This window comes from Myotis myotis, unplaced genomic scaffold, assembly GCF_014108235.1.
Source record: "Myotis myotis isolate mMyoMyo1 unplaced genomic scaffold, mMyoMyo1.p scaffold_m19_p_8, whole genome shotgun sequence".
In the NCBI taxonomy this organism is placed as follows: Eukaryota; Metazoa; Chordata; class Mammalia; order Chiroptera; family Vespertilionidae; genus Myotis; species Myotis myotis.
Window position 1 is genome coordinate 71,749,996 of NW_023416390.1, and position 26,957 is coordinate 71,776,952.

At 37.9% G+C, this 26,957-nt stretch overlaps 1 protein-coding gene across 1 annotated transcript in view; it reads left to right on the plus strand.

Moving 5' to 3' along the window:
• The window catches only part of LRP1B (LDL receptor related protein 1B), a 1,379,523-nt gene that overhangs the window by 749,219 nt on the left and 603,347 nt on the right, over positions 1-26,957 (plus strand). The window contains exons 22-23 of the mRNA XM_036320679.1: positions 2,032-2,232; positions 9,663-9,908. Of these exons, the coding sequence (XP_036176572.1) occupies positions 2,032-2,232; positions 9,663-9,908 (447 nt within the window). The remainder of the gene's footprint in view (positions 1-2,031; positions 2,233-9,662; positions 9,909-26,957) is intronic.

The following is a 26,957-nucleotide window of genomic DNA, read 5'->3' on the forward strand; positions in this document are numbered from 1 at the left end:
AATATTTTAACTACTGCTTCTTCAAAACACTGCTAAATATTTCCAATATCCAGTTTCTATTCATAAATATTTTGTATTTTTCTGACTTAAAGATATTTTTAGTTTCATTTTCTTAAGTTTATGATAAGCTAATAGGATTGTAATAGTATTGTTACTATTGTGTTTGGAATCATATTAACTTTGGGAAAATAATATTTTTACAGTGATAAGTCTTGTTCTTTAAGACCAAACTATATCTTTATGCAATGCTTCTTTTGTTGTTTTTTTTGTAGGCGTTTAAATTTTCTTTATGCAAATTCTACAGTATTTTGGGTAGTTATACTTTGTTTTATAGTAGATTTTTTAATTGTTTCTTCTACTATATTCATTTTGTATATATATGAAATTTATTAATTTTTGTATAAATTTTGAAACTACCTACTTATTTTGGGAATACTTAGTTTCTTATAGTCCTTATTTAACTTTTATTGGTTTTATACTTACATGATTATATTAACTACAGGTAGTGATACTCTTTGCTAATTGTACACCTCGTTTTTTTTGTATTTCCTAATTGCTCCATTAGACCATATTTCCAGAATGATATAACATAATAACATTACTCATTTTATTTATAATGTGGATGCAAGAGCATATGCTATTTCTCCATTTATATCACATTTATTATTTGTGAAGTATCCATCTTAAGAGTATTTAGATTAATAATGTTGAATATTATCAAATGAATATATATTAATTATGGGACTGATCATTTCTGTTTTCTTCTTAATTGACTTATAATAGTATGAAACATTATTAATATATTTACATAAATGAAATATCTTTTCATCAGTATTTTACTTAAAATTTAGCAGCCTGTAAGATTTAAGAAGACATTTATAGAGGATGACTCTTGGACATATACATTCTAATATATTTCATTTTTTTTGTTTGCCCCAGTCATTTTATGAGATACTGATATGTATTTAGTCATTAACTACTATTTATCTTATGGTACATTATTTTATTCACATAACACCTTAACTGTGGATAATCCAGAAAAATAATAACTTAGATGAAAAATGCAAACAATATGGAAATGAGGAATAATTTGCAGTGAAAAAAGATTTACCTAGACAATGACCATTGTTTTCTATGTACTTCACATTGTTACTTTGAAACATGCTGGCTAAATAGTAATCACTTTCTTTTCTCCAAGTCAATAAATACCCATTTCCATAAATCTGGTCTGTATTATACCTTAACTATGAATATATTTAATAATACTGTATATCTACACTAATAAAAGAAAAACATGCACATTGGTGTCACTCCACCACTCCCACCAGCCAATCAGGATGAGTATACAAATTAACCCAACAAAGATGGAGGTTAGTTTGCATATGGAGGTGCGGAGCGAAGACTGAAGACTGAAGAGGACTGAAGACTGAAGAAGTTTGGCTTCTCCGTTGTGGCCAGAGCAAAGGCGTGGGTCCCGGGTGCAGGAGGAAAACCGGTGCCGGCAGCCAGGGGAAAGAAGGCCTATTGCATGAATCTCTTTGTGCAACGGGCCTCTAGTTCTTTTAAGAAAGGACATGTACATAAGTCTGGGTGTGAGGAGTTTAGATGTTGAGGTTATAAATGTCAATAGAAGGACATTTCTCTTGCAAAGATAAAGTATTTACTTAAATTTAGAATTCCAAAAGATACTGATAGCATTTACCTAAATTTAAAGTTTGGAGAAGCACTTATATGCAAATATACCTTTAAAGACTGTAATTAAACTCTCAGTTCATCACAGGATTATTTAAATAAGGTAGACCAGTAACTTGAAACTAAATAAAATATCAAGGATTTAACACTAAGAGCCACTTTAATAACCAGGACAAGAACCATTGAAATGTCATGCAAATAAACTGTGATGCTGTCAGCAAATAGATTTGTTGCTAATGGCAAGTAGTTCTGGCTCTGACAGAAGACAGTGATGACCACTCATTATTACGGTGATTTAATTACAAAAAATTAAATGCATGTCCTTTCTATTTTCTTAAGGGAGATGCATCAACAAAGCATGGGTGTGTGATGGAGATATTGATTGTGAAGATCAGTCCGATGAAGACGACTGTGACAGTTTCTCGTGTGGACCACCCAAGTACCCTTGTGCTAATGACACTTCAGTCTGCCTGCAGCCAGAGAAGCTCTGCAATGGGAGAAGGGACTGCCTGGACGGGTCTGATGAAGGCGATCTCTGTGGTATTGCACTTTTCACTGCATTTGCTCCTCTCTGAACACTAGAGCCTTGCTGATGCTGATTATAGTAACAGTCACTCTTTCCATTCATTCACTTTAAATGAGACATTTAGCACTGAACCCTATCTACCTTTTTTACAACCATGTTAAGTCTATAAAAATTTTAAAAATATGATTAGAAATTTCTGAAAATAAAGCAGAAGAGTGTAGCCTATATTCAACTCACTTAACAGTCGTATAGCTTTGCTCATCATTTAGATCTCTGCATGGTCAATGCTGCTGCCACAATGGAACTGATATTATTTTTTGTCAGCGAGTCACTCAGAACAGGAGAATCTTATTATTAGTGATCAATGGAATGGAGTTTACTGCCACCCAATGGATTCTGTCATGCCTTCTAGTCATGAAAATAGAAACATCTTTAGAAAGAAGAAAGGAAGGGTCTGGATTATAAGACCAACTGAATATTACTGATATATATATATATATATATATATATATATATATATATATATATTCATATTCTTTTTTTTTCATTAGCTTTTAGTCCTCATACAATAACTTTCTTTAGTGTGCTTTAATTAGATAAAATGATTTCTATCTGATATCTTTTGAGCTTAACTTTTGAGTTATGCATATATTCATATAAGTTATTTGGTTAATCTTTTCCCACACCCTCCCCCCCTTCCCTCTGAGATTCATCAGTCTGTTCCATGCTTCCATGTCTCTGGATCTACTTTGTTTGCAGTTTATTTTTTTCATTAGATTCCACATATAAGTGAGATCATGTGATACTTTTCTTTCTCTGATTGGCTTACTTTGCTTAGCATAACAATCTCCAGGTCCCTCCATGCTGTCTCAAAGAGTAGGAGATCCTTCTTTTTCACTGCTGCATAGTATTCCATGGTGTAAATGTACCACAGCTTTTTTTATCCACTCATCTACTGATGGGCACTTGGGCTGTTTCTAGATCTTAGCTATTATGAATAGTGCTGCTATGAACATATGGGTGCATACATTCTTTCTAATTGGTGTTTCAGGCTGCTTAGGATAGATTCCTAGAAGTGGGATCACTGAGTTAAATGGCAGTTCCATATTTAATTTTCTGAGGAAACAACACTGTTTTCCATTATGGCTGGTCCATTTTGCATTCCCACCAGCAGTGCATGAGGATTCCCTTTTCTCCAAATCCTTTCTAGCAATAGTGTGTTGAATGCCTGTTGTGGGGAAGGGGAAGGATGGATGAAGGGGGTCAGTGGGCTAAAAAATGGGGCATATCTGTAATACTTTCAACAATAAAGATAAATATAAATAAATACATGAAATAAAGTTATTTTTGACTAGCTATCTCCTTATGCCAACTGGCATACATAAAGAAAACTATATTTTCTTCTTTGTGGAGAGATCAGATATTCAGCTAGGAGGTCTTTAAAATATATATTTTAGATAATACTGATGGTGACATTAATAGAATAATGAAGAAGAGTTTATGGAAAGGTAGGAAGAATATGAGCCTGTGAGAAAAGAATGAAGCTGCCCAATTGAATGTAGGAAAGACAACTGCATTTAAGCCTAAAGTTATCATATTTCGATCTGAATGGAGCATTAATAGCACAATAAGTATTACAAAATAATACTGTTGCTCTTTTTTTTTTAATTTATATAGTAAAATATATTTCTTCAAAAGAGTTTGTGATTCTATAAAATAACCTTGAAGTAGTCAATGCAACAGTTTCAGTCAGTGATGCTAAAATTTAAACAAGAAGATTCAAACCAAAATACATCCCAGAAAACCTAAATTAGAAAGCAATAAAAAATGCTAATCAAAGGTGACAGATTAGTTTATCTTTATTCATTCCTATCTCTCCTAGATTCTTCTCCCTGAGGGAGCACTTTGGTGGACAGGAATCTCTTGCATGACAATATCTGAGGCTTGCTCAGGAAGGTTATAAGAGTGATTCAGAATGAAGGAAACTACCAGTACTCTTAACATTAAAAGTGTGTAACTTTAGAAAAAGTTTAGACTTTGAAATGTTTAAATTATGTGCTTTTTCAGTTATTTCAATTAAGTAACCTAGACAGGTGGCTTACTTGTTTGAAATGTCAGTTTCCTCAAAACAAAAATGGAGATGAGGATCTCTATCATGAAATCATAGTAATAATACCTGAGGCATTATGAATGTCGAAAGAAACTAGAGTTTTTTCACCTTTTTTTTTTAACCCTTGGGTTACTGGCAAATGAAGTAAGAGGAGAAGAAGAGAAAGTACATTATTAAGAAAAATGAAGAAAATGATATGAAAATACAACTTTATTTTCCTATCTGCTGAACTCTGAATTGGGAAAACAATTTTTTAAAAATTTTTATTGTTGAAAGTATTACATGCCCCCCCTTCTCCCCCATTGCACTCTCCCAGGTTGTCCCTGCCCCAGAGCCTAGGCCTTTACCCCTCTATTTTCTGTGTGCATTGGTTATGCTTATATGCATACAAGGTCATTGGTGATCTCTACCATCCTGCTTTTTCTGAATTCATTTGTTTACTTCAAGATTGAAAATCACTTTTTGTTCGTCTAGCCATTTTTTCATCAGAGGAGGAGCCTCACTCAAACATTTCAAAGGATTACAGAGAGTAGAGAGGCTACAATGAAGCTGGTTGTAAAATTACCAGAGAAGGTACTAATCCCAGAGAAGAAACAAACTTCTCAAGTCTTTTTTTTTTGTTTATTTTCCCTTTATTGATTAAGATATTTCAAATGTGTCCTTATCCCCCCAATGTCCTCTCATCCCCCCAATCCTCCCCTCACTCTCATCCCCTGTTGTCCACATCCATCGCTTATGCTTATATGCATGCATACAAGTCCTTTGGTTGATCTCTCCCCATCACCCCCACCCTCCCCTACCTTCCCTCTGAGTTTTGAGCATCTGATCGATGATTCTCTGTCTCTACATCTGTTTTTGTTCATCGGTTTATGTTGTTCATTATAATCCAAAAATGAGTGAGAGCATGTGATATTTATCTTTCTCTGACTGACTTATTTCACTTAGCACAATGCTCTCCAGCTCCTTCCATGCTGTTGCAAATGGTAGGAGTTCCTTCCTTTTTACAGCAGCATAGTATTCCATTGTGTAGATGTGCCAAAGTTTTTTAATCCATTCATCTGCTGATGGGCATATAGGCTGATTCCAAATCTTAGCTATTGTAAATTGTGTTGCTATGAACATAGGGATGCATATATCCTTTCTGATTGGTATTTCTGGTTTCTTGGGATATATTCCTAGAAGTGGGATCACAGGGTCAAATGGGAGTTCCATTTTTAGTTTTTTGAGGAAACTCCATACTGTTCTCCACAGTGGCTGCACCAGTTTGCATTCCCACCAGCAGTGAACAAGGGTTCCTTTTTCTCCGCATCCTCTCCAGCACTTGTCATTTATAGATTTGTTGATGATAGCCATTCTGACAGTTGTGAGATGGTACCTCATTGTGGTTTTTTTTATTTGCATCTCTCAGATCATTAGTGACTTTGAGCATGTTTTCATATGTCTTTCGGCCTTCTGTATGCCCTCTTTAAAAAAGTGTCTATTTAGGCCCATTGTCCATTTTTTGATTGGATTGTTTATCTTCCTTTTGTTAAGTTGTATGAGTTCCCTGTAAATGTTGGAGATTAAACCTTTATCAGAAATAACATTGGAAAATATGTTCTCCCATGTAGTGGGTTTTCTTGTTGTTTTGTTGATGGTTTCTTTTGCTGTGCAGAAGCATTTTATTTTTATGTAGTCTCATTTGTTTATTTTCCCTTTAGTTTTCATTGCCCTAGGAGCTGTGTCAGCGAAGAAATTCCTTCGGCATATATCTGAGATTTTGCTACCTGTGGATTCCTCTAATATATTTATGGTTTCCCGTCTTACGTTTAAGTGCTTTATCCATTTTGAGTTTATTTTTGTGTATGGTGTAAGTTGGTGATCTAGTTTCATTTTTTTACATGTGTCTGACCAAATTTCCCAGCAACATTTATTGAAGAGACTGTCTTGACTCCATTGTATGTTCTTGCCTCCTATGTTAAATATTAATTGAGCATAGTGGTTTGGGTCGATTTCTGGGTTCTCTATTCTATTCCATTGGTCTATATGTCTGTTCCTTTGCCAGTACCAGGCAGTTTTGAGAACAGTGGCTTTGTAATACAGCTTGATATCTGGTATTGAGATCCCTCCTACTTCGTTCTTCTTTCTTAGCATCACAGCAGCTATTCGGTGTGTTTTTTGTTATTCCAGATGAATTTTTGGAGAGTTCTTTCTAGATCTGTAAAATATGCTGTTCGTATAGTTATGGGGATTGCATTGAATCTATAGATTGTTTTGGGTAGTATGGATTTACCATTGTACCAAAAAAATTAAGATATCTAGGAATAAACTTAACTAAGGAGGTAAAAGACCTCTACCCAGAAAACTACAGGACATTGAAATAAGAGATAGAGGAAAACATTAACAGATGGAAGAACATACCGTGTTCATGGATTGGTAGAATCATCATCATCAAAATGTCCATACTACCCAAAGCAATCTATAGATTCTCAAGTCTTTATGTCTGGGGACCATTGGAGCACGTTAGAGCAAGGTTGAGAGCAAGAGTGAGATGGTTATCTCTGTGCATGTTTGCATTTGACAGAGACTACTCTCAAATCTTTGAGAAGACAGTTTTAAGTGATAGATTTACATCTAAAAAACATTAAAAAGGTGTAGAGAAAGTAGTATTTGTAATTGCAAGGTTTCTAAAGTCACCACTCTAAGAGGAGGTCCAGGGACCTGTGCTTATCACCAGGTTTTGGCTGGAACAAAGAGTAAATTCTCCTGTCAAGGTGGATCTTTCTCAGGCAGGCACTTTAAGGGGTGTAGGGGTGTTGGGGGGGGGGGGCGGGCAGAGTCATTCTAGGAATGCCGCCTGCCTTGAGCTGTTAGAAACTTTTCCAGTATTTGTTGAATCTCTTATTGGGTGGAACAGTGCAGGCAGGAGTGGAGAATGAAATTATTTGTGCCTAGAGTTTGCTGTTTTTATAGGCCAAGGTTGGGGACCACTTGACAATAGAGCTCAGAAGAACGTGACTAGAGTTTGGTGAATAGGAGTCTTTGTCAGATACTTTTTTTTTTTTTTAATGACAGGTATAGGGTTAAGGAAGAATGGACAAGGGACTAGCCATACAAATATTAGCATTAAGTTTCCCTATTTAGTTTTAGATTTCAACGTGAATTTTTTTTTTATCCTAAATCTGTGACTTAATTCCTCATAGAGTGTCAGCAAGAGGCACTTCAGTACTAAGAGAACAGTCATATTTGAAATAAGCTGAAAGCATTGTAATTTTTTAAACAAATACATTTTTATTGATTTCAGAGAAGAAAGGAGAGGGAGAGAGAGATAGAAACATCAATGATGAGAGAGAATCATTGATTGGCTGCCTCCTGCATGCCCCACACTGGGGACTGAGCCCACAGCTCAGGCATGTGCCCTTACCTGGAATTGAACCATGACCTCAATGCTCAACCAGTGAGCTATGCCAGCACGGCTGTAACTTTTTTTTCCCACCTGCTGGGTACAGTGACATTTCTTTGCAGTAATTCTATTGAAAAAGAATGTCAGATAGTAGGCAGGGGAGGTGGGGTGAGGGCTTGTGCTTGGGGGACGGGGTGGCGGGGGAGAGGTCAATGGGGAAAAAAGACTCATGTAATACTTTAAACAATAAAGAATTAAAAATAAAAGAATGTCAGTTAAACTAAAAGGGGGCAAATACTTTGAAATGACTGCTGTTTTGAAATTATTATCATTATGGGTGAATAGACATATTTGGAGGAACCAAGAAATGAATTGTTTTTTTTCCCTAAAGTAATGCCAAACTTGAATTGCATTCTTAAAGAAAATAGTTAATATTATCATTTTCTTTTCTTACTACTGTCATTTCTTATATGATAACAATTGATAAAAAGAAAAGTTGACCCATATGGAAGTTTAACAAGTGTGGGAAATATTTTTTTAAAACCTTACATTTCAGTCTAATTTTAAACTGGATAAATTTCCATGGGTGACAGGAAATATTTGAGGTATGTAAGTATATATAACTGCAACTTGCCAGTTATTGAACAACCTTCTATTTTAGCTTGTCTCAAAATACAACTTCTAATTAAACAGCCTTTGAAAAGTACTCAAAACATTTTAAAGCAACAACAACAAAAAAAAAAAAACAGTTTCTGTTGCCCTTCTTATTATTTATTTTTTTGCAAGTAATGTGCTTGCAAATAATTAGCTGGTTTTTTTTTTCAAGGGATAAATATTCCAACTTGTAATTTTACCAATTGGACAAGTAGTTACTCAATTTTAAGGCAGTTTGTGCCTTTGGACAATTTTAATTCAACAAATATTTTTAACTGCTTACTCCATGATAGAGACTGTGCTAACTATTTCATATGCACTGGTAAACAGAGCACATATATTGTATACCCTCAGGGAGCCTGCAATTTTATCATGGAGTAGAATGGTATATTAATATACCTAATATAATTAGTTATTATAAATGCTGTAAAATAATAGTCTCTTTCTTTATAAACCAGTTATAGTATCCATGCAGTCAATACTAGTTGCTCATTATTTCAGCCAGATTATAATGGCAAATATATATATCATACAATTTACCTAAATTAAAAATAAATGGCTGCAGCCTGTAAAGGGGAAACTAATCCATTCTGCATTATCATTATAAATCAGACTATAGATGCAGAAAAAGATATATGGATATTATGCATATGCATGCATATGCCTGTTTACTTATAAACATCAAGATAAATCAAATGTTCATCAGGGTCCTCAAACTACGGCCCGCGGGCCACATGCAAATACAAATATTGTTCCCGTTTTGTTTTTTTTTTTTACTTCAAAATAAGATATGTGCAGTGTGCATAGGAATTTGTTCATAGTTTTTTTTTTTTTAAACTATAGTCCGCCCCTCCAACGGTCTGAGGGACAGTGAACTGGCCCCCTGTTTAAAAAGTTTGAGGACCCCTGGTTCAGATCATCAATGTATGTATATGCATCCCTTTTGGAAGACCTCAACAACTGATTTTTTGTAACTGATAAAAGGCTCACCACAATTACTCTACTAATAATAGAAATATTGAACCCATTTACCTCTGTGGGTACAACCAAGTATACTCCAAAGTTTTACAGAAATGAAAATCGTCATTCTCAATTCCTATCATACAGAATTACATTTGGTCATTGGATGAATTATTTCATCATTTCTAGCCCAACTCCTGAAAAAGAAATCTGAAAAGAATGTCTTCTACTTATTATATTCTCTCTCTAATTTCAGCCTCAGGGAATTGAGTTCAATGATTAGTATTTAATTGATCAAAACAACTGATAATGCCCTAAAATCTCTTCTCCTTTTATAGACGAATGTTCTCTGAACAACGGAGGCTGTAGCAACCACTGTTCTGTTGTTCCTGGAAGAGGAATTGTCTGCTCCTGCCCTGAAGGACTTCAGCTCCACAAAGACAATAAAACGTGTGAGATTGTGGATTATTGTAGCAATCACCTAAAGTGCAGTCAAGTGTGTGAGCAGCACAAGCACACGGTCAAGTGCTCATGTTATGAAGGGTGGAAGCTGGATGTAGACGGTGAAAGTTGCACAAGTATTGGTAAGTAGATGTGTGTTTTGCTATATTTAACAATAGCAAGTGCTTTTTTGTTTCTGTGTTTTGTGTATCTTTCTATATTTAAGAAAAGAACTTAAGAAAAAAATCTAAAGACACCTTCAGAAAATTAGCAAAAGGGTTCATTTAATTTTAGGTAAGACATAAGTAGAATCTTCTGGACAGGAAATGTTTCAATAATCCTTACAATTCATCGATTATTTCTCCCTCAGATACTGTTTTTATCATCAACCCCCCTGGGAACTTACTTTTGTATGCTCCAAAGCTTTTACTTTTATTTCTCTTTACATTCTTTTTAGAATCTAAAGTCTGGTCCTTTCCCACACTTCTAACTGTATTCCTAGCACTCCTGAAAACAACTCCTTGTCCTGGCTGTTTTCATCTTGTAACTCCCATTCGAAACACTGTGCTGATTCTCTAGGTCAGTGGTCAGCAAACTGCAGCTCAGCAAACCACGGCTCGCCAGGCACATGCGGCTCTTTGGCCCCTTGAGTGTGACTCTTCCACAAAATACCAGCTCTTCCATAAAATACCGACTTCTGTGCATGGGCCACGAAGTTTCAATTGGACTGTACATGCACGCCCGCACATGGTATTTTGTAGAAGACCCACACTCAAGCGGACAAAGAGCCTCATGTGGCTTGCGAGCCATGGTTTGCCGACCACGGCTCTAGGTCATATTTCACAGTGGGAAAAGCATACGAAGGCTGTGGAGTTCAGCATTTGGATTCTAATCCTGCAGCTGGCATTCATTATGTATGTGACTCCAGACAGGTTACATAAAACTCCTTGAGCCTCGGTTTTCTCATCTTTTAAATACCAATGCCCATTATAACAATGTCTCCCCTATAGCATGTTGCAAGAATAGCATGGAATACTTGTTACTGTGCCCCACACCCATTAGGTGCTTAATGAATGATGGTGTCCCACTGTCTTTCCAGATTTGTAGTCTGTATCTGCAGGACACTTAGTGGTCCATGACTCGAATTGAAGGGATCCATGAACTTCGTTGGGAAAAATATCACACCTTTATTTTCTTTACCCTCTCACTGAAAGTTAACATTTCTTCCAATTATGAATGTATGACACAGACCAATTACTATCAGCAACTCTGACTGTATCTCCAATAGAAGTAATAGACATAGTTATGTCATGTTAAAGTTTCTATATCTCAAAATGTCACTTATGTTCAAGCTTTGAAAACTACAACTACTTCAGTAATAGGAGTCATTAGACCCACTGCTGATGGCTGTTTGCAGGCTGGTCACAGCCCCTTCAGGGTCAGGGTCCCCGCTGGGATGCCTGTCCAGCCTGGGTGAGAGGCTAATGGCTGTTTCCAGGTTGGCCAAGCCCCCCAGTGAGGACCTTCACCCATGAGGGTGTGGTCAGCCTGTTTGAGGGGCTGATGGCTGTTTGCAGGCTGGCCATGGTCCCCAGCTACCAAAGCTCTCAGTGGAGGCTGGCTGGAAGCAGGTATCTGGGATTTATTTAGCTTCTATAATTGAAACTTTGTTGCCTTTTGTGGAGGCCACAGCCGGCCAGGCAGGTGGGAAGCTTGGCTTCCTCCATCATTGGGGCAACCAAGCCTCCTGCTTGCTCCAGCTCCATGGCTGCCGGCCGCCATCTTGGTTTGGTTAATTTACATATAGTCACTCTGAATGGCTGGTGGGCATGGCTTGGGCATAGCAAAGGTACAGTCAATTAGCATCTTTGTCTTTTATTAGTGTAGATATATAATTTATGTTTTTACTCTATTGTAGTTTATTTAGTGTGAAATACTGTTATGTCTATTAAGTAATATACTGTACATACATCAACTTAAAAATACTTTATTGCTAAAGAATACTAACCATTACATGAAGCTTCAAGAGTCATAATCTTTTTGCTGGTGGAGGGTCTTGCCTGCTGACTGGTCAGGGTGGTGATTGCTGAAGGTTTGGGTGGCTGTGGCAATTTCTTAAAGTAAGACAACAATAAAGTTTGCTGACTCTTTCTGTCCCAAACAGTTTCTCTGTAGCATGTGACACTGTTTAATAGAATTTTACCTACAGTAGAACCTCTTTCAAACTTGGAGTCAGTCCTTTTACACACTGGCACTGCTTTATCAACTAAGTTTATATAATACTCTAAACCCCATATTGCAATTGCAACCATCTTTACTTTAGTCTTCATAAAGAGTAGATTTCATTTCAAGAAACTACTTTTTTGGTTCATTCATAAGAATTAACTTCCCATCTGTGAAAATTTATCATGTGATTTCAGCAACTTAGTCACATCTTCAGGCCCCTCTTCTTATTCTAGTTCTCTCGCTATTTCCACCACATCTGAAGTTACTTCCTCCACTAAAGTCTTAAGCCCTTGAAAGTCATCCATCGAGGTTGGAATCAACTTTTTCTAAACTACCATTAATGTTGATATTTTCTCCTCTTTCCATGAATCACTAAGGTTCTTTTTTTTTTTTTAATTAAATCTTTATTGTTCAGATTATTACATTTGTTCCTCTTTTTTTTCCCCCCATAACTCCCCTCCTCCCAGCTCCCGCCCCACCCTCCGCCCTCACTCCCCACCCACTGTCCTCTTCCATAGGTGCACGATTTTTGTCCAGTCTCTTCCCGCATCTCCCACACCCCTTTCCCCCCCAAGAATTGTCAGTCCATTCCCTTTCTATGTCCCTGATTCTATTATGATCACCAGATTATTTATTCACTTGATTCTTAGATTCACTTGTTGATAGATGCATATTTGTTGTTCATAATTTGTATCTTTACCTTTTTTTTTTTCTTCTTCCTCTTCTTAAAGGATACCTTTCAGCATTTCATATAATACTGGTTTGGTGGTGATGAACTCCTTTAGCTTTTCCTTATCTGTGAAGCTCTTTATCTGACCTTCCGTTCTGAATGATAGCTTTGCTGGATAAAGTAATCTTGGTTGTAGGTTCTTGGTATTCATCACTTTGAATATTTCTTGCCATTCCCTTCTGGCCTGCAAAGTTTCTGTTGAGAAATCAGCTGACAGTCGTATGGGTATTCCCTTGTAGGTAACTGGGTTTCTTTCTCTTGCTGCTTTTAAGATTCTCTCTTTGTCTTTTGCTCTTGGCATTTTAATTATGATGTGTCTTGGTGTGGTCCTCTTTGGATTCCTTTTGTTTGGGGTTCTCTGCGCTTCCTGGACCTGTAGGTCTATTTCTTTCACCAGGTGGGGGAAGTTTTCTGTCATTATTTCTTTAAATAGGTTTTCAATATCTTGCTCTCTCTCATCCTCTGGCACCCCTATAATTCTGATGTTGGTGCGCTTGAAGCTGTCCCAGAGGCTCCTTACACTATCTTCATATTTTCGGATTCTTTTTTCACTTTGCTTTTCCAGTTGGGTGTTTTTTGCTTCTTCGCATTTCGAATCTTTGACTTGATTCTTGCGCTCCTCTGGTCTGCTGTTGGGTGTCTGTATAATATTCTTTATTTCAGTCAGTGTATGCTTAATTTCTAGTTGGTTCTTTATCACAACATCGAGGGTCTCATTAGATTTCTTCAGGATCTCACTACATTTATCGGCGGTCTCACCAGTCTTTTCGAGGGCCTTACTAAGTTTATCGGCAGCTTCTAGACAGTTCTTAAGAGACCTTAAAAGTGTGGTTCTGAACTCAATATCCTCCATTGACAGTTTTGTCCTGTTTCTTTGTCTCCGCATTTTTTATGCTTTCTTGGTGCACCCCCTAGTGGTCTTTGTCCGCAGTCTTGTTGCCTTTAAGCCTTGATTGATGTCGGCAATACCGGGGTGATTTGACCTCCAGGCTAACTGGCTATGAGAGTCTGCTGTGTCTGTAGTGGGAGGGCTTCTGTGCTGGATCTCTAGGGCGGTGCTAATCTAGCGTTTGCCTGAGGCTATCCAGCAAATGGTTCTGTGCAGGGCTTGGGCGGGGCGGGTCCCCGGGGATCTACAGGGCGGGCGGAACAAGCAGTTATGGCGACTCTCAGTTCCTTCCCCAGGGGCTCTGCTTCTCAGAGCCCCAGCAATGGCTGCAAACCTCGGAGAGAAAGCTGCCTTCGAGTTCCGACCGAAGCCAGACAGTCCCGTTTCTCCCGTTTGAGTCTCGGTCCCCAGAGACTCGCCCGGATCTGGAGCTCAGAGTCTGAAACTCCCTCCCGATTGAAAACAACAACCGCGCCCTCCGCCGCCAGCCCGCTCCTCGCGCACACTCCGCACCTGAATATTTCACTTCAGCACTGTGCCTCCTCTGAGTCTGGGTATGATATTCTCTTTCCTCCTAGTTGTAGAATTTCCACTCAGCCAGCCTTCCCGTGGTTCTGGGTGATGTCCGTTCTGTCCTTTAGTTATATCTCTGAAGTGGTTGTTTGAGGCAGCGATCTCCGGCGTTAACCTATGCCGCCATCTTGGTTTCTCCTCCATGAATCACTAAGGTTCTTAATGGCATCTAGATTGGTGACTTCTTTCCAAAAGGTTTTCAATTTACTTTACCCAGATCCTTCAGAGGATTCACAGTTGATGGCAGTTATAGCCTTACAAAATGTATTTCTGAAATAATATGCTTTAAAGTAAAAATTACTCTTCCATTCATGGGCTGCAGAATGGATATTATTAGCAAGCATGAAAACAACATCAATCTCATTGTACATCTCCATCAGAGCTCCTCAGTGACCAGGTGCATGTTTAAGGAGCAGTACTATTTTATAAGGAATCATTTTTCCAGAGCAGTAGGTCTCAACAGTGGGCTTAAAATATTCAGTAAACCATGGTAAACAGATTTGCTGTCATCCAGGCTTTGTTGTCTATTTATAGAACACAGGTCGAGTTGATTTACCATTGTTCTTAAGGGCCTTAGGTTTTTGAAATGGTAAATGTGAATTGGCTTCAACTTTAAGTCACCAGCTGCATTAGCCCTTAACAAGAGAGTAAGCTGATCCTTTGAAACTTTAAAGCCAGGGGCTGACTATGAAAGTCATAAATGGCATCTTCTTCCAAAATAAGGCTGTTTCATCTACATTGAAAACCTGTGGTTTAAGGTAGCCACCTCCATTAATTACCTTAGCCAGATCTTCTGGATAACTTTCTACATCTTCTATATCAGCACTTGCTGCTTTAACTTTGCACTTTAGATTATGGAGATAGCTTCTTTCTTTAAACTTTACGAACCAGCCAAGCTTCAAACTTTTCTTCTGCAGCTTCCTCAATTGAAGGTTTTGGCTTAGGGGTATTGTGGCTGGTTTGATCTTCCATCCAGACCACCAAATGTTGTTTTTTATATGTCCTATATAATAAAAGGTAATATGCAAATTACCTCACGCCCTCACAAGATGGCTGCCTACGACCAGGCCAGCAGGGGGGTTAGTGAGGGACGACCAAACAACTGAACAAGCAGGCTGCGTGGGGGGACCAGGCCAGCAGGGGGGTTAGTGAGAGATGACCAAGTGACTGAACAAGCAGGCTGCGTGGGGCGAACAGGCTGGGAGCGGGGCAGTTGGGGGCAACCAGGCCACGAGGGGGACTGTTTGGGGTGATCAGGCTGGCGAGGGGGTGCATTTGGGGGCGACCAGGCTAGCAGGGGGGCAATCGGGGGTGATTAGGCTGGCGGGGGGGGGGCAGTTAGGGGCAATCAGGCCAGCAGGGGGTCCAGTTAGGGAAGACCAGGCAGGCAGGGAGGTGAGTGATTAGGAAACAGCAGTCCAGGATTGTGAGAGGGATGTCCGACTGCCGGTTTAGGCCCGATCCCGGGGATCGGAGCACCCACCCCTGTGTATGAATTTTGTGCACCGAGCCTCTAGTATATATATAAGCACTAAGGCTGTTACTTATCATTGGTGTGTTCACTTTAGTAGCAATTCTAATTTTCTTCAAGAACTTTTCTTTTTCATTCACAATGTGGCTAACTGGTGCACAAGGCTTTTGGACTTTTTCTTGCCTCTGTTGCTAAGCTCAATCACTTCTAGCTGTTGATGTAAGTGAGAAATATTTGACTCTTTCTTCACTTGAACACTTACAGGCCATTTTAGGATTGATAATTGACTTAATTTTAATATTTTTGTGTTTCGGAGAATACATTGGCCCTAGGAGAGGGAGAGTGGTGCGAATGGCCAGTTGATGGAGTAGTTAGGAGACACACAACGTTTATCCATTAAGTTGTCTGTTTCATATGAGTGCAAGTTGATGGTGCACCAAGACAATTACAGTAGTAACATGAAAGGTAATAGATCACAGATCACCATAACAAATATAATAATAATGAGACAGTTTGAAATATTGCAAGAATTACCTAAATGTGACACAGAGACATGAAGTAAACAAATGATGTTGTAAAAATGATGCCAATAGACTTGCTTAACTAAGTAGCATTTAACCTTCAATTTGTAAAAAGAAGAAAACACAGTACTGCAAAGCACAAAAATTGACCTGCCTATATTTTAAATTTTAAATATAATATGGGGCTTTTCTTACATGAAGAATGTAACCTGCTAGTAATTTATCCCTTTCTGAAGCATATGGTGTACAAAATACCATTGTCAGCAATTATATTATTACAGATAACAGGTTTTATTAGGAATTGGAATTAAATTTTTATATAAAAAAGATTTATTCTGTATTTCACTTCATTTTTTTAAAAAAGTTCTATCCCAGGTTCATAGTTCAATAAAAGTGAATAGACTATTAATTATAGAACTTTATAAATCAACTTCTTTTTTTCTTGCTCTTCTCTTTCTTATTTCCATAATTCTTAAGTTGAGTCCTGGTTTTTAAAATGTGTTTTTTCTATTGAATGCAACACCTGTGCTTATTCTCTTTGTTATTCAGAAATAAAGAGTAATACAACTCTTTATGCTTCAAATTAGAATAATGATGCCACATTATTTTTTTCCTTTTTAATTTTGCTCTTTTGTTCTTTCATGTTTTCTTCTCTAATTTTTTCTTCCTAAATTCTATACCATCTGTTTTTTTCTGAATTGCTGAAATTAATTCAAGTTTTTTCTAAGTTCAAATCCTAACAACTTATTAGTTAAATGTAATGATTTTCATAAATACTGCTTTTATGTTATCTCTCTATATATAAACCTAAGCAATCTTTACAAGCAAACAACCAGAATGACCGGAACAACTGGACAACTGGTGGGTAGCTATGACACACACTGACCCAGACCTTGCTGCTGAGGCCCTGACAGCCCAGAATCTGGTTCACCCACATCCTGGACCCAGACAGGAGGGAGGAGGGAGCCCGATTCCTCATGGAATCAGCTGTTGGTTAGCTTGCTGCTGGGGCCAACCTCCTGCAGTTCCCCCCACAGCAGGCAGGCCCCCACTATCGCCCCAATTGCCAGCCAGGCCGAGGGACCCACCTGTGCATGAATTTGTGCACGGGGCCACTAGTTTAGCTATAAATCTTACTTTTCTTGGATATCCCAATACTTAATTTTATCAGTTCCTTACATCTTCCCTCTTTAACGCAAAATACATATATTGTTAAACACTTTCTTCTAAAGTATTTGTTTCTTTGCTTTTTGCTAGGCAGCTCCCTTGCAATATTGCAGCATGTTTCCAGTATCATTGGAAAGAACATTATAGCATTCCTTTTTGTTTTCTCTTAAAATGACCACCTACCAGTACACTATGTCCATTTCCCAAGCCTTAATTCTCAGATGCCTCTTGGAGAACTCCTTCTCACTCTGAGGGCTTCTGTTATCACCTCAAATCTGATTACTGTGGCATTTACATCAATAGCTATTATCTCCTTCTTACTGTCCAATTCATTTCACCAGATATAATCAAGTCACATCAAATTAGTTGGCTAAAATGTACACTTTCTTTTTGCCCTCAATATTCCATAGTTATCTCAGTGGTTCCAATTTTCTTCTGGTCTTTAGGATCATAATCTCAATTATCCTTGACTTCTCCAGTTCTTTGTTCCCCTCTTTCTCCATATTTTAATCTTTTTCTGCAGAGTATCTCTTGGATTCAACCCTCTTTAAATTGAGTAGGATCAGTACCACAGTGGAGCCCAGAGATTCCTGTGTTGTAATGATGGCAGTCTTCTCTATTTTCTGTCATAATTTTATTTTTCCAGGTTATGAGAAGAAGAATATCAAAACTTAAAGGAATATATTATTTTATTAAAGAGGCAGAGAGAAATCCAAATCTGGAAAATGAGAATTAAAGGAAAGCTGTCAGTAATATGGTTGAGAGTAAAATTTGAAAGAAAAAAATAATAAGCAGATGGTTACCTTTGTGAATAATCCTATATAATAAAAGCCTAATATGCTAAGTGTCTGGTTATCCATTCAACCAATCAAAGTGTAATATGCTAATGATATAATAAGGCTGCTCAACTGCTCGTATGACGTGCAGTGACCACCAAGGGGCAGACACTCCAATTGGTTGATTAGCTTGCTGCTGGGGGTCTGATTGGGACTGAGCAAGATGGGCCAAGACATGCCCTGGAGCCCTCCCTCAGTCCCTCCCTGAATGCCAACCTCCCATGTCCCTCCCCAGCTCCGATTGTGCACCAGTGGGGTCCCTCAGGCTGGCCTGCATCCTCTCGCAATCCAGGACCCCTTGGGGGAAGTCAGAGAGCCAGTTGCAGCCCAATCACGTAGGCCAGGCTGAGGGATCCCACTGGTGCATGAATTTGTGCACCGGGCCTCTAGTAGCATATAAAGTGAGATTAGGAGAGTGAAACTGTGTGGGGGAATGTAATCTGGTCATTCACTCCTTTATTTATTTTAATAAAATGACACTTTAACATAGTCTGAATCCATGATTTTAAAGTAACTTTCTATCATTTATGAAAAGAAACACAAATTCTTCAGCCTGCTACTTAGGACCTTCTTTATTTCTGCTTATTTTATCTCTGCAACCTGATGTTTCATTATCTTCCACTCTGAGTTTCCACTCCAGGCATGTTATTACTGTTTCATCATTAGTAATGATAGTAATGTATAGGGGGCAAGGGTGTATAAAGAACTTTCACAGATATCACTTTATTTTACCATCTCCTTTGTGTGCTCTGTTTGTTGTCACCTATGACCTTTCAGAATGACAATATTGTCTACATTCCCTTTGGAAATTTGAATTCTATACTCTATTCAAAACTCCCTCCTCTATGAATTATTTCTTAAAATTAATTATTATAATACTGTATTTCTAATACCTATCATTTATTGATCATCTTAAAACTCAACAATAGTGTGGTGAAAACCTAGGGAGGGAGAGGTGGAGGTGGGTGGAGATGAGCAAAGGAGGGGGGTGGAGGACATCTGCAATAGTGTTAACATTACAACTTGATAATAATAAATAAAACTAAAGTGTGATGGGTAATTTATTTATCTATAGTAATAAAAGCATAATATGCTAATTAGAACAGACATCCTTCCAGATGACCATCTGGACAAAGCCAGGTCTGCAAGGAAAGCCCAGGTCCTGAGTGCCTGCTGGCGGCCGCAAGGAAGCCTGAGTCCCGGGTGCCACGGGGAAGCCGGTGCGTGCACCCGGGGAAGGAAGACCTATTTTTGCATGAATTTTGTGCATTGGGCCTCTAGTCCTATAGAATAAAAGCCTAATATGCTAAGTGACCAGTCGGCCGTTCAATCAATCAAAGTGTCATATGCTAATGATATGTTAAGGCTGCTCAACCGCTCACTACGACGTGCACTGACCACCAAGGGTCAAATGTTTCGACCTGTAGATTAACTTACTTCTGGGGTCTGGCTGATCAGGACTGAGCAAGATGGGCCGGACACACCCTGGAGCACTCTTGCGGTCCCTCCCCGGCCCTGATCTTGCACTGGTGGGGTCCCATGGTCTAGCCTGTACCCTCTCATAATCCAGAACCCCTCGGGGTATGTTGGAGAGCTGGTTTTGGCCCCATTACAGAATGACCAGTCTCTATGATGTGCACTGACTACCAGGGGTCAGAGGCTCAAAGCAGGAGCTGCCCCCTGGTGGTCAGTGCACTCCCACAGGGGGAGGGCCGCTCAGCCAGAAGCTGGGCTCATGGCTGGTTGAGCGCAATGGTGGTGGCAGGAGCCTCTCCCTCCTGCCACTGGCAGGCACCTAGGACCCGTAGGGAGCAGGCCTAAGCCTTCAGTCAGACATCCCCCAAGGGCTCCCAGACTGTAAGAGGGTGCAGGCTGGGCTGAAAGACCCCCCTCCCAATTGCACAGATATTGTACACTGGGCCTCTAGTAACTTATAAGAAACTAATTGGATGCCCTAGCTGGTTTGGCTCAGTGGATAGAGTGTTGGCCTGTGGACTGAAGGGTCCAGGGTTCTATTCCGTTCAAAAGGGCACATACCTGGCTTGCGGGTTCGATCCCAAGGGGGTGTGTAGGAGGCAGCCAATCAGTGATTCTCTCTCACCATTGATGTTTCTATCTCTCCCTCTTCCTCTCTCACTCTAAAAATTAATACTAATAAAAATATTTTTTAAAAAGAAACTAATTGTATATATTTTTTAGATATATTTTATTTATTTTTACAGAGAGGAAGGGAGAGGGAGACTTAGAAACATCGATGAGAGAGAACCTTCGATCAGCTGCCTCTTGCACATCCCCTCCTGGGGATGTGCCCGTAACCAAGGTACATGCCTTTGACTGGAATCAAACCCGGGAACCTTCAGTCTGCAGGTCGATGCTCTATCCACTGAGCCAAACTGGTTAGGGCACTAATTGGATATTATTACTGCAATTTGATACATATGGGAACAGACACAGAAATATTATGTCATTTACTCAGGACCTTGTGACTAAGAGATATTAGAGCAAAGTTATTTTTTAAATTTTATTACTTATTGATAATTTTTCTGTTAATATCACTACCTTTTCTTATTGATTTGTAGGAGTTAATTGTATGTTCTAAAATTTAGACATTTCAGATGTCCTCTGTTATGCCCAGATTTCAAGATCCCCAAAAGCCCACCAGGGAGCCAGCCGAGTCCGATGCAAAAGCAAAGAGTCTTTATTCGAACTAGTTCAGCTCCCCAACCACACTTGCCAATGCAACGGCAAGCCAAGTGTCAGAGAGAGGGCTAGCTCGGTGGGAAGAGGAGTTCTATAGAGGGGTGGAGTAAGGGGGGAAAGAGGACTGTGGGCCCTGCCGATTCGCCAGGTGTAAGTCGGTAACTCGTTACACAGGATGTGGTCATATCTATGGCATGCACGTCCCTTGATTGTCATTGGTTAGTTTAAAGAAATCCTGGGCGTGGCCAGCAGAGGCTTGGGCTTCCGGGAAGAAGCCTTGCCAAGCACATGCCTCTGCCCAAAAATGGAGGATTTGGGGCAAGATGGAGGGCGTAGCCCTCACCCTTTCATCCTCTCCATGTTTTAATTTAATTTCAGTCATGTTGACCTTTTTTATACTCTTTCTCTTTATCTTTCTGCTTCCCTCACTGACTTCGTCCTTTCCTTTTCTTTTCCCCATAATAATTTTTATCTCCTTCATATTTTATGTATTCTGGGCTAACTATTCAGTGAGTCTTATAATTAGTCATTCTCTCATTTATGTCATCACAAATATTTATTAAATGCAATTTAGCAAAAGGCAATGGGATATATCCTAGAAATGAAAAGATTTTTGTTCAATCCTTTACCCCAATACCCTGTAAGTTCTCTCTCTCTCTCTCTCTCTCTCTCTCTCTCTCTCTCTCTCTCTCTCTCCACAAACAATCCAAATTCCAATTCTTAGTACTTATTAACAGAAAGAATAGATCACTTTTTAAAAACTAGAAATATAAAGCAGAGCTATTGAGAAAAAAATATCCAGAAATTTCCAGGAAAATAATTAAGAGGAGAAAAACAAATAAACAAAAAAAGCTTGCAAGAAAAACTGATGGACAGTTGGTGACAAAATCTTATAAATTCACAGGTTTGAATAGTAGTTGAAAGCCTATCTTTCTCTAGATCCTGTCCTCTGTCTTTATGTATATCACACTTTAGTAATATTTAACTATCATTTATTCTCAATATGACTATAGGATTGGAAAAAAGGAAGTAATAATATATATATATATATATATATATATATATATATATATATATATATATATTGAGCCAGGGAAATGATAGATCACTTACAATTCATAAGTTTCTACTGTGTAAAAGAAATATAGCTAATGAAAGGGAGAGAGAAATAAAAATAAATTATTAAATACAAAAACAAAAAAGTAAAACTCTTAAGTATCAGAAGATAAAACATTGTAACTACATATCACTTTTTATTGAATAGGTGTATATTTAATAAAGAATCAGGCGCTATTCCTGTAGAATTGCTGGTTGTAGACTTAAACTAACAATTCACCCTGAGAGCACTTTAGAGAGACTTTTTTTCTTCTATAAGTCATCTACTGCGTTTTTATTCTGTCTTGTAAAAATCATCATGAGAACCTGTAGTGGGACTTAAAGAAAATGGAATTATATGTAGAACACTACAGTCTTGTGAGTATTTTTTAAAGCTACTTGTGCTATACTACATTTATAAACATGAAATTCATCACCATAAAAAATGTAAATTGTAACCTCTTTGTTTTGTACATCTGTCATCTCATGATATGCTAAAGCAGAAAAATTTTAAGCCAGTTTTAAATTAAAAGTGGAATGTGCTGGTTTGAGTTGTTAAGTTCAGTCATTTCTGAGACAGGAGCTAGTGTACTAGAAAAATTACCAGAAAACTATAAAAATGAATGACTACTTCATATTTTGCTGATATTCATTCTAAATTGAGTTTGCCTCCAAAGAACATAATATAATACATCAAAATTGGTGTACAACAGAAATTTCTTCATTGTGTTTTATTTCCAAATATTTTATACACAGTTTTATTTTTTTAAAGAAAAAACTATTGTAAGACTTGGAAATTTGAAATTCAGTCTTCATGCGAAATTTCCCACTAGCATATGACATTACATATTGGGTTATTCATTACAACATTTTTATTCTCTCAAATAAAAAAAATAATTTAATAAACCAACATAAATCTTTTTAAAAAATATATCTTTTTATTGATTTTTTACAGAGAGGAAGGGAAAGGGATAGAGAGTTAGAAACATCGATGAATGAGAAACATTGATCAGCTGCCTCCTGTACGCCCTTTACTGGGGATATGCCCACAACTAAGGTACATGCCCTTAACTGGAATCAAACCTGGGACCTTTCAGTCTGCAGGTCGATGCTCTATCCACTGAGCCAAACCGGTTATGGCCCAACATAAATCTTAAAAGTAGTGAGGCATTGGAGAAGTTATCAAGATTCAGAGTTCAAATAATTTTTAATATTTATATATTTTTTTATTTTTAGTAACTGGTTTATTATAGTTATGCAAATCAAGTAACATTTATCAAACAACTATATTCTCAACACAAAATGACTTAAATGCAAGAACTTGAAAGGCTTTGAACAGTTTTAGTAAAACACCCAACACGATGTTTTGACCACCATTCATTCTATTATGAAATCTTCCAAAAATATTTGAAACCAATAAATAATAATGTATTCACAATCACTATTTTAAAAATATTGAAATTTTGTTATTCATGATATAATCTCTTTTTTGTTGTTCATACTCACCCACATTTTGGCTGCTTCCCTGTGTTTGTTTCTGTGTATTTGGTAGAACTGTATGTCTCCTGGAATTGGTAAAGTGGCCTTGTGTAATAGGTGTCCTGTAGGGCCCAGGTGCAGCCTCCCCATTCACCTGAGCTGGGTGCACCAGGCATGCCCCTGTGTGGGCTGTGTGCACTATTCTGTTGTAGTTGAGTATTGATTGCTGTTGGCGTCACTGGGAGAGATTTACCCCCAGGCCAATCAGCTGTACAGACCAGCTGTGACTACAGTGGAGGAGCTGCTGTGCAGGAGTGAACCCCATGAAGCAGGACCCGCTTCAGTGGGGCTTTGGTGCTTACTGAGGCTGCCCCACGAGTGTGTAGGTGGTAGGGATGTAATCCAGCCTTGTCTTAAGCTGTCCACTGGTTGCACTGGCTCTGGGGCCTCTGGGAGGTGCAGAGTCAGCCACTGCCTGTGCTCTGCCTGAGGCCACCCAGTATAAGCTACAGAGTCATCAATAGATGGCTGCTACATGTGTTGAGCTTGGAGATGTCCAGGAGAACCAAGGCCAGCTGCCACTAGTTCTGGGACCGGGGTCACTTAGCAAGAGGTAGGGGGTACGCAGAGGCCAGATGCTGTTTGTGTGAGAGATTTTAGGAAAGTTCAGTGCATGAGGCAAGAGAGGCCAATTGTATGGAAAAGCTATTGGAAACAGCTAGGATGGGCCCGCAAGTAGGGTGGAGAGGGGCCTCAGAGAATCAACAGGTTGGGGCAAACAATGTGAGCCAGGTTGATGGAGAGTCAGATATGGTGCCCACCTGTTAGCTCTGTTCGGGGGAGAGCTCAGCAAAGGAACAGTGACCTCTGCCAGCACTTTTGTCTGGCAGAAAGCTGCCCCTCCAGCCCTCACCCCGATGCCAGACAATTTATTTATTCCCCATATGCCCCTGGTCCCTTTAAAGTTGCTGCCCCAACACTGGAGCTCAGAGGGAGGGAGTCCAAGTAAGCCTGTGCTAGGACCCTTTAAGGAAAACTGCTTGGGACTCCAGCAGCCTGTGTCACTTACCCACAATCTTCACTGGTTTTTACACCCAGAAGTTATGGGGACCTTTCCTTCAACTAGAACCCTGGCCTGGGGGGGTGGTCTTCACAAATATTTTAGAGCATGTATGACCAAAAATGTTATTTTATCTTAAAAACCGAGACAGCTAATAATTTTAGTGACTTTCCATTATTTGCATCAGAGGCAAACGCAGAATCTAGGCCTTTACTATAGAATCCTATTTCAGTTGTAACAGACAAGTCAGTGATTTGTGGTTCAAAAAAATATACTTTTGTGGTTGGGTGGGTGGGAAGAGATCAACCAAAGAACTTGTGTGCATGTATGCATAACCCATGTACACAGACAATAGGGTGGTAGAAGCCTGGGATGGTGGGGTGGGGGTGGCTATAAGTGGTCAATGGGAGAAAAAAAGGATGTATATAATACTTTAACAATAAAGATTTTTAAAATATATATTTTTTCTTAAATATGGCATACAAGTAAGAGCAATAAGTCATCTCTTAAATATTGTTATAGTAAAAATTAGTCCTCCTAAAGGGAAAAAACAGGTTTTACAGTATTTGTCATACTGAATTACCTTGCTCAGCATATATGTCATGCTTAAATAATTCTTGTTGTGTTTATGTTTCCAAAAGCTGGAAATGATAATTCCTTCTTTTATAGGTTTAATTTTTATTCTTAAGAATAACTAATCTTAATAGGAAATATATATACCAATGCTTAAAACTTGTACCAATGCAGAATAAAGTGAAAATTTGTTTTGTTCCCACTCCTGAATCCCAGTCACCAGTTATCATGGCAGAGATAAGAGCATTCCTTCATCAATCCTTTAATAATTATTCTGAATTACTTTTATATAGGTTTAGAAAAATATTTTATTTTTTAACTTAAATGTTAGTGTAGTATGTGCACTGTTTGTATATTGCTGTTTTCTACTTACAAAGTATTGGTAAGTATTTCATGGTAGCACACAATTAGCAATCACATTAGTGTATGTGGCCAAATAATATTGCACTGTATGACCGTACCATATGTTATTTATCCAGATACCTATTGATGAAAATTTATGCTTTTAATCTTTTGCTATTACAAATATTGAAAAGAATTTCCTTGCTTATCTACCACATATACTGTATATAAAACTTTATCATTATAATGAATTTCTGACAAATGGACTTACTTGGTCAAGGGAGATAGATAGATAGATAGATTTTTTTATGGTTGTCCAGTGGTTCTCCATATAGATTATAATAGTTTATAATTCCATTATCATTATGTCGGAGTGTCTTTTGTCTACACTTTAATTAATACAGTGTCTTATCAAACATTTTCATTATTTTAAAATCAATTTATTATTTTATGAGAGAAATTGAACACTTTTTACAATGTAAAAGTTGTTTATATTTTTCTTTTTATGAATTGTTTGTTCAATACCCTTTACCTCTTATTTACTTGAGTATTTCCTTCTTGTCAATTTATAGGAGCTCATGTGTAATAGAGAATTTAGTCCTTTTTTATATTGTAGATATTTAATCCAGTTTGCCTTTTGACATTTTTTACATTGTTTTTGTCCTGTAATTTTTTAAACATACATTAAACATTGTTATTGACTTGTGTCAAACTCAGACAGGCATTGCTCATTCTGGAGTTCTAAAAATATGTTTTATCTTTACTACTAACACTTTCATAGTTTTATTTACTACATCAAAATTTTAAGCCATCGGGAAATTATTTTTTTGTGTTAAGTCAGAAAATTTTCCAACTAAATTTCTTCTCCAGGTTCCCTAAAGCTATTATATTTCTCAGCTTTATAGTCAGTTATGAATCAGTACCAAAGTATTTTTCTGTTGAAACAATCATATATTTTAATACCAGTTGAAGTAAGTCACTATTATATATCTATCCTGAAATTCTTCTGGTGAGTGATACTTTTTTAACATAATCTTTAGAATTATCTAGTATTATTTTAAAGAATGGTTGTTGCAATTATTTTTCGCCACAGAAAATTTATAAATTAATTTAGACAGAAGCAATATCTTTGGGATGTTGTTGTTTTCAATCTAACAATACTATATATCTTTCCAGATTTGATGTCTTATTTCTTTCATTAGTGTTTTAAAATGTCTTTATATAATCTTTTTTATATTTCTTAATAATTTTATTCCTGGATTCCCTGTCTTTTGTTGTTGTTGTCATTAATGTATATTCATTATTTTCTATTTTCTGAAGCTATTGTATGTAGGGAGGTTAGTGATTTTGTCTAAAAATCTGTAATCAAGCCCTTTCTCCATCCCTTGTTGCTGGCATCCATTGTTCTGCTGTCTGTCTCTGTTGTTTTGCCTTTTATCAGAATGTCATAGAAACGGAATCATATAGGATGTAGACTTTTGAGCCTATTTTTTTTCACTTAATATACTGCATGCCTGTTTGTTTCTTCAT